Source organism: Harmonia axyridis, chromosome 1 (assembly GCF_914767665.1).
Source record: "Harmonia axyridis chromosome 1, icHarAxyr1.1, whole genome shotgun sequence".
NCBI lineage: Eukaryota > Metazoa > Arthropoda > Insecta > Coleoptera > Coccinellidae > Harmonia > Harmonia axyridis.
The window spans coordinates 46,467,782-46,484,805 of record NC_059501.1 but is presented as its reverse complement, the minus strand read 5'-3'; the positions used below and the strand labels follow the sequence as shown (position 1 = coordinate 46,484,805).

At 33.3% G+C, this 17,024-nt stretch overlaps 1 protein-coding gene across 1 annotated transcript in view; it reads right to left on the bottom strand.

Annotated features, from left to right (window-relative positions):
- The window catches only part of LOC123675346 (dynein heavy chain, cytoplasmic), a 263,591-nt gene that overhangs the window by 118,742 nt on the left and 127,825 nt on the right, over positions 1-17,024 (bottom strand). The window contains exons 19-23 of the mRNA XM_045610709.1: positions 12,419-12,596; positions 12,165-12,365; positions 9,430-9,587; positions 8,967-9,337; positions 8,693-8,880 (exon numbers count right to left, since the gene is read on the bottom strand). Of these exons, the coding sequence (XP_045466665.1) occupies positions 8,693-8,880; positions 8,967-9,337; positions 9,430-9,587; positions 12,165-12,365; positions 12,419-12,596 (1,096 nt within the window). The remainder of the gene's footprint in view (positions 1-8,692; positions 8,881-8,966; positions 9,338-9,429; positions 9,588-12,164; positions 12,366-12,418; positions 12,597-17,024) is intronic.

The following is a 17,024-nucleotide window of genomic DNA, read 5'->3' as shown; positions in this document are numbered from 1 at the left end:
TATATTTAAGATGTCTTAAAACAGGGTGTATGCATCATGCACCAATTTTTGAATGGAATGACATTCAACCAAATTGGAAATATTAGTTTTATTTCGTGGCGGCGCCGCAATGTCATACTTTTCATTTCGATCTTTTTTCCTTTGATTTTGACAAAATACATAAATTAAAACCGATCCTAGCCAATCAGAAGCTCAACTAATATTCTCAAAATTGGCAAAACAAAAGCTAATCAGTCCATACACCAGGTTTTGAGACATCTTAGTTATATTGAATGTACAATTGATTAATGTTGCATTCTGGAAATTGAAATCATGTAGTAACGGACGGTTAGACTTATGATCAAAAGTTGATGGCTTAATGTGGTCAAATTTGTGGAAGAGAAAACCTAATCGATGTAACATTGTATTACTCAACCTGTAACGTGATATTGATTTTAACGAATCATTCAAAATGACAAGCTTTCTTAAAATCTTTGTAATGAAAATATATTCTAGAAAAATTTGAGGTTTTAGAATTTGGAGACATTGAAAAGTTTTTGAATTTTGAATTCCTCGATGTCAAGTTATGTATATTATCCTCGACATTATTACATCTTATCTTTTTATCTCATCTGAATTTTGGCAGGACATGTTCATAATTTTGGAACAAAATTGCAGGAAATATTAATTATCAGATATTCTGGTGCATGCAGAAGAATCGAGTTGAGCAGCATAACTATATAGTATATAACATTACTAGCAAGGTAAGAGGGTTTTTACTGGCGAATGGAGGATATAATTGACGAGCCGCAGGCGAGTCAGTTACCTCCTTGAGCCTGTAAAACCCGTTACCTTGCGTGTATTGTTTTATATTTTATTTGTTTCTCATTTGTAAAAAGGTTAGATAAATTCCAAAAAAATCTCAATAATTTGTCTCAAATGTCGTAAGCTATCATTGACATAAGTCTATGTAAGCTATGGAAGCGTTGCCATGAACATGTCAGTTTATTTTTCTTTACATTTGTTTTGGCGAAAACGAGAATGAATGTACCAAAAGAAATTATTGAGGCAGCCAGTAGTGTAGCTTCAAGTTTATTACCTGCAAATCAGCTTCAAGGTACGAGCGAGAATACGACGAATTCAAAAAGTGGCAAAACAAAAATAGTGTGATTGGGGTAACTGAAGATGTTTTGTTGGTCTACTTGAATCAACTATCAGCTAGATTCAGCCCTAATACTTTATGGGCGAAATGGTCTATGCTGAAAAGCTGCTTGGAAATGAAAGAAAATGCCCCTGTTCGCAGGTTTGTTTTCCTTGAAAAATTTATTGAAAAATATGACGTTTAGTTGTCATTTGCAGATTTCAAAAGGTAATAGCGTTTCTGAAACGAAAAAATGAGCGTTATACGCCAAAAAAGGCCAAGGTATTAAGTAAAGAAGAGGCTGAACAATTTCTTTTACATGCTCCTGATGACCAGTGGTTGCTGGCGAAAATTGTAACAATATTTGGGATTTTTGGATGTTTTCGATGTGACGAAATTCTCTCCTTAAACATGAATGATGTAGAAGATATGGGAAAATACATTATTGTGACATTGCGGCAAACAAAAAATTTAAAAACAAGAAGATTCACCATAACCGATGATGGCTGCAGCTTCAAGCCTTGCATGTTATACAGAAAATATGTAAATCTTCGGCCTCCTGGAACAGAAAGCCTAAGATTTTTTTTGACATACCGACATGGAAAGTGCATTTCCCTTAATGCTGGCCAGCACACTATTGGTGGTATCTCAAAGCAAATAGCGAAATATTTAGGTTTAAAAGACCCAGAGTTATACACCGGCCACTCTTTTCGCAGAACAGGAGCCACTATGGTTGCGGATTCGGGTGGAGATATTTTAGCACTAAAGCGTGCAAGAGGGTGGAAGAGCACCGAAATTGCGATGAGTTATGTAGATGATTCGGTCAACAAAAAAATCGAAATGTCTAGCAAATTATTTGGTAGTAAGGAGAGTACAAATGTTCTGCAGTCCTCGAGTTCAGCAGTTTCTGAGTCAACAGATGGTTCATCATCTTCAGTATCAACTCTTTCATCATCAAAAATCTGTGTTACTGGAAATAACAATTGTACCATGATTTTCAACATATATGACGATAAAACAAAATTTTCTAATGTAAATAATACTACTAACTTGTAAAAATTTTGCAAGTCAACTGTCAGTTTTACAAGTTAGTGATTTGATAAAATAAACTTTCTTGATTAATATTGTGTTTTTGGAAACTGACGTTTACAAATGAGAAACAAATAAAATAATTATCTGCCTTTCACCTGATAAATAAAGGAGAATATACAGGGTGTCTGGTGAGGAATGGGACAACGTTTAGGTGGTTATGAGGGATGTCTCAAGGAGTGAGAAAATGCCATTTGAAATCATCTGAGGTACATGGTTTCTGATATACAGGGGGTTTTAGAAAAAATGTGGAAATTTCAAATGACCATAATTCAGGAAATGTGAGAGCTAATCCGATGATTTTTCGTATGAACAATGATAGAGTCAGTACAAATCTGTTTGAACGAAAAATTCGAAATAAAATCAGATCCGGACTCAGAAATTTTAGTTTTTCTGAAATTAGGTAAAAACAACACCCTGTATGCGGTTTTCAATTTTTTTGACTTCAGATTCTGAGAGAGCAGGAAAAATACTTTCGAACTCAACTGTCATCCCGAATGGCACAAATTTTTCCTCCTTTCTATGACCCTTCGAATGTCAATCTTCCGATTTTCGCTCCTTACATATTATTTTCTCGTCATTTCAGAAACATGAGATCTTAGATAGTTACTCATAAAAAAAAAAGGGTCATAAACGAATCAAAAATTTCATAAAAATTATCAAAAAAAAAAAAACAGTTAACATTTGGAAAATTTACGAACTATTTCTGAAGTACTAATTGATGATTCAGTAGGAACAAGATTAATGATTAATTCTTCAAATATTGTTCACTGAAACGTCTCTGTGATTGTCTTTGTACGACAGCGAAAGGATTCTGTTGATGCCAAAGGTGATTATTTCGAGCATTGTTCATTCCATCGCGAGTAAATTGAGCTTCATATGTGAATAATATTCTTTGGACATTTCTTCTATGACTTCTTATCCATCTGGAAAATTGAAGCCGTGCGATCTCATCGCCAGGTTCCAACTGCTGGACAACTTGAGGGTGATATGGGTGATATTTTTCACTCTTCAGAGTATTCCAAACGTACCATTTCGATACTTCATGAATTGAAGCCAATCGTCTGATACTTACTCCCGGATCGTTTTGCACAGTTTCTAAAATATTTTCACGGATATTCTCTTCTATTGTATGTGGTCTTTCAGAAACTGTTTTGCTGGGAAAAGTACCATGTTGTTTCGTATGCGCAACAAGGCGGGCAAAAATTTTGAGATTTGGAACCCGACGATTGGAAAACGTCTACGATACTCCCTTTCAGCTGCTCTTCCGTTCATATCACATTTACCATACACCAAAAGCATGTCAACATACTCTTCATTAAAAAATGTGTGCGGCATGATTTTCAACAAATTGAAGTGAGATTGTATCAACAATTAAATCACTAGTTTGACAGATAACTAAATGCTCTATCTTTTCTCATCATAAATGATAGCACACCATAGGATTGACATAACTGGCAACTAGATTCAAGACTAATGATAGAAATATGTACATGACTAATGAAACTTTGGATATTACAGGAAAAAATGATCCAAACTCATCTGAAAGATCGACTAAGAGAAAAGAAGTTGACGGTTTTCATTTTGAACAATATTTGAAGAATTAATCATTAATCTTGTTCCTACTGAATCATCAATTAGTACTTCAGAAATAGTTCGTAAATTTTCCAAATGTTAACTGTTTTTCGCTTTTTTGATAATTTTCATGAAATTTTTGATTCGTTTATGACCCTTTTTTTTCTTATGAGTAACTATCTGAGATCTCATTATTCTGAAATGTCGAGAAAATAATAATATGTAAGGAGCGAAAATCGGAAGATTGACATTTGAAGGGTCATAGAAAGCAGGAAAAATTTGTGCTATTCGGGATGACAGTTGAGTTCGAAAGTATTTTTCCTGCTCTCTCAGAATCTGAAGTCAAAAAAATTGAAAACCGCATACCGCATATTGTTTTTACCTAATTTCAGAAAAACTGAAATTTCTGAGTGCAGATCTGATATTATTTCGAATTTTTCGTTCAAACAGATTTGTACTGACTCTATCATTGTTCATACGAAAAATCATCGGATTAGCTCTCACATTTCCTGAATTATGGTAATTTGAAATTTCAACATTTTTTCTAAAACCCCCTGTATATCAGGAACCATGTACCTCAGATGATTTCAAATGGCATTTTCTCACTCCTTGAGACATCCCTCATAACCACCTAAACGTTGTCCCATTCCTCACCAGACACCCTGTATAATATCCTTGAAATGTCATGGAGGATGGAAGAGCTCCTCTGTTGCTGAAAGTTATGTAGAAGCTTCAGCACAAAAAAACTGGATATTGTTGAAATCTTGGCTAGCTATATTCCTGCATCAAGTAGTCAAAATTTGAACGTTCCTATTATAAATGCAATTGTCAAAGGTACTACAAACGTAACAACTTCATACCTAATTATCATTCATTACAGGGATGCATTATGCATTCTAATGTAACAATCAAAGTTTTCAATAATTGAACCTTCAATAATATGGACTGAAAGTTCATTCAATCTTCAAATTATTTTCATGAAATCACATATTAGAAAATTTGCAGTATTTCTTCCTTAGTAATCAAAAATATGAGTTTATAATGTATATTGTTGATGAGAATAATAATTCTCTTCTAGCAATCTTGCTAGTTGCTATATATATATATATATATATACACGGAATATTACGGAAGGTCGTATACCCCCCATTAACCAAAAAGAGGGTTACCCTTGATGCCTTGGCTTCCGGATAACTCTACGAAACCCACAAATAAGTGTGAATTATAAAAATATATAGTTACTATGGTTTCCTTTATTCCGATGTGTCAGGTTTTTAATCATGATGTTCAAATAAAGGAAACCATAGTAACTATTAAAAAGCAGGTAGATTACATTGAACCGAATATATATATATATATATATATATATATATTTTCTTACGAATTATATATATATATATATATATATATATATATATATATATATATATAATTCGTAAGAAAATTATTGATCGCAATATATCTAATAGATAACAATGTTAGGATGTTTCGATCTAGGAAATTCAGTGATACACTTTTATATCATCCAAGCTTTCCGTAAGACCTCTTACCTTTCCCAAGGATCTGCAATATATATTAAATATAAACATTACAAATAGCAAGTTCACAAAACTAACGTACATATATTGTGGTTTTATTCCTTCCTGTTGATCTTATTTCAAAATATTCAAAAAACAAAATAGTTCAACCCAACTACTCTCTCACAGTAATAAAGATTAAACAAGTAAATAATATTATTGATAACACTCATATATTCTGTCAGACATCAATTCATGTAAGGTAAACAAACCATGACACCATCCGTCAAAGAGAGATATAAATGACAACTGTTTGGTTCCACAGAATTATATTCACTTTCTTAATTTTGTTTATTATTTTCAGGTGTTTAAACTACGAAATGGTGGATGCGAAATTTTTTGATAATTCTATCAAGTAGGAGTAGATGTTATTAAGATTGTTAGTATCTTGTTTTGTATTCATAGTATTGTCAGTCACTGCTATTGATAACATCTCTAAGAATAATCTTTTATGGTAATGGGGTTCCTTAAAGAGTATTTTTGTGTTAGAATAATCTATTACATGGTCATTGTTGTTCACATGTATAGCTAAGGCACAAGTTCTTAAATTTCTTCTTGCATCACTTTTATGAGATGTTATTCTTTCTTTGATCCATCTGGAAGTCTGTCCTATGTATGTTCTCTCACAACTGCCACAAGGTATACTATACACGACTCCAGATTCATATTCTTCTTTTTCTTTGTCTTTCAAGCGGCTGAATACTAACTTAAATAATGGATGTTTCATAGTTTTAACAATCTTGATATTTTTGTAGTCTTTGAAAATCAGGGAAATCTTATTAGAGAGTAATGGTATGTAGGGTATAGTGGCGTAAACGATGTCAGCTCGGTCTATCATGGCATCAGTGTTTAATGACATGGTGACTTCGACTGGGGGTGAAGATGATGTATTGCAAAGTAACTTATTGAGTAATTTTATCGGGTATCCATTCATTACAAATAGCTTTTTCAGTTTGACAATACATTGACTATGAAAAGTTGGATGTGTCAACCTTAAGACTCTAGTTTTCATCTGTGTGACTAGATTTAGCTTCATATTTTGAGGATGGCAAGATCTATAATGCAAATATCTGCCAGAGCTACTAGGCTTGTTATACCAATCAGTCCTCAACACTTCTCCCATTCTTATCACCCTGATGTCTAAAAAAGGTATGGAGTTGTCAACCTCTTCTTCTGCCGTGAATTGTAGGTGGGTGTTATAACTGTTAAAATGTTCCAGAACTGTAGCAAGTGATCCCTCTGGAATCATACATATCAGATCGTCGACATACTTCTTTAAAAAGGGCATAACAATTTCCTAGATCGAAACATCCTAACATTGTTATCTATTATATATATATATATATATATTTTTTTTTTCACACTCTCGTGGGTTCAATTAGATTCGCCGGGTGCTAGCACCAAGGCGAGATCCTCTGAGTCCTGATGAGGATAGACCTATATATATATATATATATATATATATATATATATATATATATATATATATATATATATATATATATTGATCAATGAGATAAGGGTTTATCGACTCAATGTTTGGAGGAATAAATAAAAAGATGAACTCTTTATTCTGTGCCAAGCTTTCGCATTTTTTTAATGCTTCTTCAGGGCTTCTAAAAGAAAGTACAATAATTTTCACAATGAACAATTTAAAATATTTTATTCTCAACTTCACTTATAATATATATATATATATATATATTTTTTATCACCTTAATAGGGTTTGGCTATCGATAATGCCGGATCGGTCGGATCAAGACATTTATCAGCTGGTGGTCAGGAAACTTCGGACTATTCGGGTGGTCCATAAGATGACGCTAATATGTTGGGTTATTCTTCTTTTAAGTTGTTGGGATGTTTGTCCGATATACACCTCATCACAATTTTGACAGGGTATTCTGTATACAACACAGCTTTTCTTATCAGTTTCTATCCTATCTTTCAAATTACTATAAAGTCTCTTTAATTTAAATTCAGTTCTAGGTATCACTTTGATGTTATCAGTTTTTAATAAGTTTATTAGGGATTTTGTCATTACATTAATCAGTGGAATGGAAGTAAATATAATTCTCTGATCTAAATTGGTGGATGCGATTTCATCGTTATTCTGTGGCTGTCCAGAATTCGATGAATTGTGTATCAATTTCTTTAAAAGGTTCTTGGGGTAACCATTCTCAAGCATCAACTGATATAATAGTTTCATATTCTTCTCCTTCAGAGTGGGGTGTGATATTCTTTGTATACGATTCTTCAATCCTGTAACCATATTGATTTTTTGTCTCTGAGGGTGGTTGGAAAAATAATGCAAGTATCTACCTGAGCTAAAGGGCTTTCTATACCAATCAAGAATCAGTGTATTGTCAGGTCTTCTAATGACTAGGGTATCTAGGAAAGGCACACTATTGTTATTTTCTAATTCTATGGTAAATTTTATAGACTCACTCTGTCTGTTGAACCTTTCAAGAGTGTAAGATGTCTTATCACTGGGAACTGCACAAATGATGTCATCTACATATTTTTTAATAAAAGGCATCTCATATATATATATATATATATATATATCTGTCTCTTGTTTGAATTAATTCTTGATTAATTGATCTGATTTGTTTTCCTCTACGATTTCGTGATATATACACTGCGCAAAAGAATTAACGCACATTATGGAAATCTCAAATTTATTCTACAACTGATGGTGTTCTCAATGATAATTATTTTTATCAGAATTATGCATGCATATGTTATCCACTTTCAACGTTTTTTTCTCAATACAGATGTTTTTTCCCAGCAGGAATAAAAAAAGATGAGACTATCAGATTTTGAATATATTGACTCCATTCTGAAATCAGTTGTTCACGATCAATTCCAGTGATCAATAGTTTTTCTTTCGTTTGATTTTTTACACTCGATCGCTATGCAACGCGAAACACGCAATTTGACCCAAGAGGAATGTGTCCAAGCGGTAGTTTTGCGAGAAGAAGGGTGGACATACACAAGAATTGCAGAAAGGTTTGGAGTTTCCCATACAACATACAAGTGTGTCCAGAATGTTGCAGCGATTCAGGGAGACAGGTATGAATGTCCAAATACCAGGACAGGGTAGACCACGGGTAACAACTGCCATACAAGAACGTTACCATTTGGGAAGCTATAGCTACCTGCTTGACATCCGAGTCCAGGAACAATAAAATGTGGAAAGGCTAACGAGGTGAATTGTTAATAAAAAAAAGAATATTCCTTTTCCTTTGTTGATTGATTCATTGAATTTTGAAATCTTGGAAGGATAACAATGCATTCTGCACTTGTATAATGAATAACTACTCTAACATACCTGAACTGGAGATAGAATTACTCCATTAGGTGTTTTACGATATTCACAATAGTGGTCAAAAGTTTTCAACAATAATTCTGGAGTGGTAGCTGAAGAGAAATTAAGTCCAACAACATCCATATCTGGTAAAGCCCTCAAAGCAGAGAAAAGAGTCATTGTCTTACCAGAACCAGGTGGACCACATAATACTGAAAGAAATTAAATCAGATATGAATTCAATTAAATGTATGCTTTCAAATAAAAAAATTGGTGAATAAACGTTATTATAAATTACCTAATGGTTTATGTTCCGCCAACCATGTATAGAGCAATGATTCATGTCTTACAGTATCCAAAGTTGGTACTACCACATCAGGGGAGGCTACCTTGTGAGTTTCTACTTCAATTTGTGGTACTTTATTGGACCATTGGACCCATTCCCCATCTATATTTACTTCATTATCAATAATGTTATTTGTGGAAGCTGGTAGAGGTATGGTTGTAACAGACCTAATGAAATCTCCAAGATCTGAACGAATTTTCAATTTGGCATCTCCTGCAAAGCTCCATAAAATGGAGTATATCAAACATTTTGTAATATATTTTTCAGCTTGATCATTAGACATTGGAAATTCTGAATGATGATGGTTAAACTGCAACACATTCCTGTAAATAAATAAAATATGAATTGCAAATTAGAGCTAGCACAAAAATATGTTAGAAATAGAAAAACCATTACTATTCTTAAATTATTTTACCTGACACACTGATTCAGCATGGAAAATAATGAACTCAGGGCTCTTAATCTTGTGAAGTCCATGATATGTTCTTGTGTATTGGCAAATTCAAGACATTTAACAACAAGACCATCTGGTCCTAAGTAGTGTTGTAAAATGTTTGCAACATCTATTTGTACCTGAAAATAAATACTATTAATGTATCATTTAAGGCAGAAAAGAACACAAACAGGTAAAACCAAGCTCAATATTCATAGTTTTGTTATTATAGTAGCATCAAAGCATTTCGAAATACAAACAACTCCAACTAAACTTATTTTTTGTATGAATGAAATTGAAATTGAATATACAGGGTGTCCCGTAAAGACCACGTCAAACCGAGGGAGAATGTAGATCAAAGGATAACCCACCTGCTATGACAAAATTCCCATTATAAAAGTCTTACCGTTTTCGAGATATATATTTTTTTTGAAAATAATCAATTTTTGCCCCTTTCAATAGTTTTGTCCTTACGGTTGGTACAATTTTACATCTTTTTGGTTAATTTTTTCAGTAAAATATTGCTGAAGAATGATTTTAACGTTTACGTTAAAAACATCCTCCAAACATTTTAAAGGGGGGCTATGAGAAATATTTTTATTGGAAATTTTGGTAGTGGATTTTTTGTTCATGAAGTTTAGCCCATCGTAGTGGAAAAAAAATGTACCGAGCTACTGCTGCACATTACACCAATAAATTGTCTATTTTATAGTGATTTCAAAGAGGTATTACACAAGTCATTTGTTATTCAAAGAAAAAAGATATGGCTGTTTTTATCCAAATGGGTACGTTTCTGACAATCAAGTTTGTCAATTCTGTTGAGAAATCTTCGATATTGCATTACTTAGTGAACAATGGCAATTGTTTACGTGCGAAAATATTACTCGCATAATTATTCACCTCAACGAAATTCAATATTCCCGGCAAATTTTGCGAAAACATCATGCAGATCCAGATTTTTTCAATAAGACCATTTGGAGCGAAGAGTCTCCCTGTACCAAGGATGGGTACATGAAGACCTAAATCCTCTGGACTTTTAATATTGGGGCTGCCTAAAAGGCAAAGTATATACAACACCCAAAGTTATGAAGCCGAATTGCGGGTGCGTTCTCTCAATTCGGCTTCATCACGCATGGGTGTTGCGTATACTTTGTCTTTTAGCCAGCCCCAATAATGAAAGTCCATAAGATTTAGGTCAGGTGAACGAGGAGGCCACAAAATTTCACCTTCTCTTCCAATCCAATCCAATGGGGATAAGTTCTATTTAAATGAGCGTGTGGATTTATGATATTCCAGCCATACAAATTGTGAAGATTCACACACACACACATATTTGGATTCGCTGTCCGAAACACACATATTAGTATTGAAATCTCCGACACAAACTATCTTACTCGCATGTTCAGTAACAAAACCACATTCAGACTCAAATAGCTGTCAAAATATTTTATAATTATTATTTGGTGGTCTATAAATAACAGCTAAAGCCGTTCCGTCCAAGGGTGAGCCGACTTTCAGCCAAATTTGCTCTATTGAACCTCCAATCCTCAACACCGAATAACCCAAACTCGACCTAACATATACAGCTACACCCCCTCCCTGCCTATTACGATCACATCGAATGATGCGATACCCCTCAATAAAAATTGACTCGTCAGGTACACTCCCATCCAACCTAGTCTCGTTCAAAAAAACAATATCATGACAGCTATGCAAAACCATGTTTTTAAAATCAGTGAAATGACCTACCAAAGTTTTGATATTTAAGTGTGCTAAAGAGATCATATTCATAAATGAATGACCTAAAGAAGAATACAAAAATGTTTGATAGCAGCAGTCTTCAGTGGGATATTGATTGTTGTCATTATAATGGGACTATTTTGCTAAAACTTTTTTAAACATGGGCTTTATGGGTGATCTGGACTTTTCAAAATAGAATGTTGATTTTAATGAAGTATCTTCTTATTATCAGAGCTGTGCCAAAGCTCAGTAATTTGTAATCAAATCGAGGAGTTGAGGTGAGCTTATTAAAATAACTTCATTTTCAAACTAAGTTGGCTAGTATTTCAATTCTAAAATCTGAGACGTGACATCATAGTAAATATGCATTTCTGTGGTTTTTTTTCCACAACAGAACAGAGTTGCATTTAGCTAAAGTACCCAATGTTTTGAATATCACAGATAATTTTTTTTTAAATCAAGTTACTCGAAAACGGCGCTTTGTAGGATAAAATATGAAAAATACTTTTATTTTTCAAATTAGCAAAATATTCTTAAATGAACGTTCAAATTACTTTTAAAAGTTGGGTTCTTCGAATTTCTGGTATTTTTATGGGATGTAAAATTCATAATGAAGAAACTGAAAGGTGTATAGGGAATCTTGTGTTCAGAGAAGATGTATCACATCAAGGAAAAGCTATATTCCAAAAATCATTTCCTTCAATAGAACCATTTACGAGATATGGTCGAAAAACACATTTTTTTATCGATTTTCAACGGCCTGTATCTTTTTAACCGGGCCGAATTGGAAAAAACGGTAAAGGAAAAAAGTGTTTCTTTTGACCTCAGGAATCTTCGGTTAAAATATATGTACAAGTCAAAGACTCACCCTTTATATGTATATATTCCGCGTCCGATCATTTCTGCAGAATAAATCCACAGAATAAGCTGTGTGAAGAGATAAAAATATATATATATATATTATTGAATACACAAACCTGGATAGTAGGCGAAAGCAAGTCGTCCTTATTTTCTGTTGTTTTTCCAAAACTATCATCCTCTCCTTCTTCAAGAGGAATATGTTTGAGTCTAAGTATATAATTTTCGAAAATCATCTCAGTTGATAAAACATCTTCAGAGAACCAAACCATACCACAACGTGATACAGTTGCCAGGGTAGCATATTTCAAATCTTGTACCTTACAACAAAATCACTAGAAAAATGTTTCAGAAATAAACGTAATTACCATACTTCAAACATAATCCTAACGTTGGGCGGCAGAGATAAACGTTCACCATTTGGTAATGTTAATAACTTGTTATCATCTAGAACAGAGTTCAGATTTTCAACCCATTCTGGGTCCACATCTCCATCAAAAATAATCCATTGACGTTTATTTATTTCTCCTCTCACATTGTCTATTATTTTTCTGTAAGAATGATTAAATGAATATTCAAGTCGGGATGAAATCAAGTAATGCAAATATTATACACTATGTCCGAAAAGAATGGAACAAAAAAAAAATGACGGTGACGTCATTACTCGAAAGTAATTCACCCTGTATATTAGATTATTATTTTAAAATATGTTAAATCAAAATAAAAAATCGACGTGTTTCAGGATTATTTTTTAAAATCGTCTGTTTAGCTAAAAATGAATTTGTTCCATACTTTACGGACACAGTGTATATTATTATTGGAACTTCATATTATTCTGTTTAGTTTGATCCAAAGTTAGATGTGTTCATTGTCATTAATAAAAAATATTTGTTTCACTTCTTCATACGCTTTTTTCATGAAATATTCGTCGAGAATATTAGTTGTTTAGGAATCAATATTAAATGTTTCAACAAAAGGAGCATATTCATACATATACAGGGTGGCCACTTTTTCAATGGGATTGTATTGGTAACTTTTAAACCATAAGAGTTAGAAGGTCGGTCAAATGGAGAAAAAGTTGCAAGCAGTTCAAACAAATCGAAATTATCAGGGCCGGTTATTGAGATTTCATAAGAAAAGTAAATTCTGTCATTTTGATTTTTCTTTTTTTCCCACTTTATTTCAAATATTACCAAAAAATGTTACAGGAATTTTTTATTCGACAATAAATTGTTCTCAATTTAACGTATTCAGATTTCGTATCCAACGTTTCGTGCTCTCTGGGCCACCCTCAACCTCATTTTTTTCAATACGGACCTGTATATTTTATGACACTTTTCGAAAAAACTTTTAACGCTGAATTCAACGATATATCATACAATGTCATTCAAAGTTGATTTTCAGGTGATTTTGACCCTTATCCTAATTTCTTTGGGTCGAATCTGAAGTGAATGCAATTTATCAAAAACTGCTGTTAATAAAATAGTCAAGACACGCGAATACAATGATTTTAAATTTGAATACCAAGCCTTGCAAAACGTATATTCGCGTCTCTTGACTATTTTATTAACAGCAGTTTTTGATAAATTGCATTCACTACAGATCCGACCCAAAGAAAATTGGATAAGGGTCAAAATCACCTGAAAATCAACTTTGAATGACATTGTATGATATATCGTTGAATTCAGCGTTAAAAGTTATTTCGAAAAGTGTCATAAAATATACAGGTCCGTATTGAAAAAATAGAGGTTGAGGGTGGCCCAGAGAGCACGAAACGTTGGATACGAAATCTGAATACGTCAAATTGAGAACAATTTATTGTCGAATAAAAAATTCCTGTAACATTTTTTGGTCATATTTGAAATAAAGTGGGAAAAAAAGAAAAATCAAAATGACAGAATTTACTTTTTTTATGATATCTCAATAACCGGCCCTGATTATCTCGATTTGTTTGAACTGCTTGATAATGCTTCTATGCATGCAACTTTTTCTCCATTTGACCGACCTTCTCACTCTTATGGTTTAAAAGTCACCAATACAATCCCATTGAAAAATTGGTCACCCTGTATAAATACCAGTTCGAGGTTTATATATATATATATATATATATATATATATATATATATACAGGGTGTTTCAAGTTCGACGGCCTATTAGACATTTCTGGAGAACAGGGCCGATTTTAAATCTGAAAATTCGGAATATGACATTGTTCATGATGCCCTATTCAGCTAAAATAAGTTCCAGCACTTCCGGTTATACAAGAAATTAAAAAAATTAAAATTTTTTTTTTTTTCATTTCATGTCTTAGATATTACCAAAATTTCCATTCTAAATTAATCTTTGCTAAAAATATTGCGTTATTCCTCATAGTTTTCAAAATATTAAGGAAAAACCGTAAAAAAGAGAGAATTTCATCAGCACAATTACGTGAATTATATTTACTGTGAATATCCTATGCGTATACTCAATTCACTTTCTCAAACTAGAATGATGTTGGGATATCGTGCATATCTTGAATTTGAAAAATATCATCACAGGGTGTTTCAAATATTGTGCCAAAAATTGTGAACAAAACAAAAGATAAAGCCGCTTACCTCGCTTATTTGCCCACCCTGTACAGTTGTAAATGTATGAATATTCTCCACCGACAATAACAAATTGGGACCGATTTCTTATACAGGGTGTTTCATTGGTAAATGTACATACGTTAACCTGAGGTAGAGGTACCCTAGACGAGTCCAAAAAACCTATATATGATAGGTCTAATCTTCCCCACAGCCGAGATATAGGTTGGTTTATGAATTCACCAATATTTTCAATTCCTTATAACTTTTGAACCACCCAGTATATTTGATTGATATTTGGAACTCACAATTTACTCCATCAGGTCCTTCGATTGATATTCAAACTTGATTGATATATCAAACTAATTAGGAGGTGCCTTCCTGCGCCGCAGATTGTACCGCGGTTCGGTTTCCACATCTTCATTGATGCTATCCCTTCCCTCTCTGTGATGCGCCGTGTTCTTATTTTCGTTAGACGTTGGTTTGTCTTCGCTCTGTTCATTCAATGTTGTTTTTGAATTTTTGTCTATTATTATTGCTTTCCAGCATGCAGACAGTGTCAAAGAATCATCTCTCTTATTCATATTCTCCCGTTTTTCAATCTCTATTGCTTCCCTCACTAGGCGTTTATTATATATTTCTATATTTGCAAGTTGTTTAGCATTTTCAAAATCGATGGAATGGCCTGTGCTTTTCGTATGTTGGAAAAGAGATGAAGTTGTAATGTCTTTTTTAAAGCAATTTTTGTGTTCATCTATTCTTGATGAAATTCTTCTATTCCTCTGTCCTATATATGATTTGGGACAATCAGCACACGGAATAGCATAGACGCCCTAGTTTTCTAGAGGAATTTCATCTTTTGGATTCCTCAATAGTGACTTCAATATTCTATGTGGTCGAAAAACTGGTATTATACCGTTTCTGCGTAATATTCGACCAATTTTGTCTGTTGTTTTTTTTAATATACGGAAGTATCACTTTGGGATTAGATAAATCGTCCTGTGATCTCTGACGTATAGTGTTGTCTTTCAGAACTCTATTGATCTGGTATCGTGTGAAAGCGTTCCTGAGTGTTTCAATCTCCATCTCTAAATGTTCTTCGTCTGTTAGTAACTTAGATCTTGATATTAATGTTTTCAGTATTCCATTTAGTTGTGAGGGATGATGGTGTGAATTCGCATGTAGATATCGGTTTGTGTGAGTTGGTTTGCGATACACTGTGTGTCCAATTTTCTTGAGTGCAGTTCTGTACAACAAAATATCCAAAAATGGTAGTTTTCCATTTTCTTCCATTTTCATAGTGAATTTGATTTTTTCATTCACTGAGCTGATATGATGAAAAAAATTATTCAACTCATTTCTTCCATGCTGCCAAATGACAAAAATGTCATCTACATATCGCTTCCAGACTTTTGGTTTCAACGGAAAGGTTGATATCGCCCTATCTTCTAAATTAGCCATAAATAGGATTGCTAAAGGAGGGAAAACTGGAGATCCCATCGGCGCTCCTTCTGTTTATCTATATTTCACACCGTTGTAAGTGAAGTACGTATTTTTGAGGACATGTTCAGTTAAATCAATTATGTAAGGATCTAAGTCATAATCAGTAGAAATGATGTCCAGACATTCGTCTAAAGGCAACATAGAGAACAAAGACACCACATCAAAACTCACGAAAATATCTTCATCATCCAGTATGTAATTCTGAAGTATTTCCAGGAGATGGTTGGAATTCTTCACGTAGGAATTAGCTTTTTCTACTTCTGGTTGTAGTTTTTGTGCGAGGAATCTGGATAACTTTTGCAAGGGTGAACCAATAGAGCTTACTATGGGTCGGAGAGGTCTGTCGTTTTTTGTGGATCTTGGGTAGACCATACATTTCCGGACATTTTTTTTTTCTTTGTAATAAAAGATTTGGGCATTCTAACGGGTGTTTTTTTTTCGAGGTATACAGGGTGAGTCTTTGACTTGTACATATATTTTAACCGAAAATTCTTGAGGTCAAAAGAAACACTTTTTTCATTTACCATTTTTTCCGATTCGGCCCGGTTAAAAAGATATAGCCATTTTAAATTTTCATAATGAGCTAATTCACCCCTGGAAACCGGAACACTGAAGTTTTTGCAAGTATAAGATATACCATTTGAACCTTGGAAATAAGCTACTAAATTAGAAAAACCATCATAAACTCACTTTTAACATTCCATTTGTTGAACAAAGTAGTATATTTATAATATAATAAATGAGTTATCCCAATTTCATTGATGATAAAGATTAAATATTTTTCTCTTGATTTTCTATTTCATTTTCGATAATCATAACGAATTGAGCTCGCTACCACCCATTTTAGCTTAGCTCCGATATTCATAATTCATATCCATTCATTTATTATATCGCATTTATAATACCTAT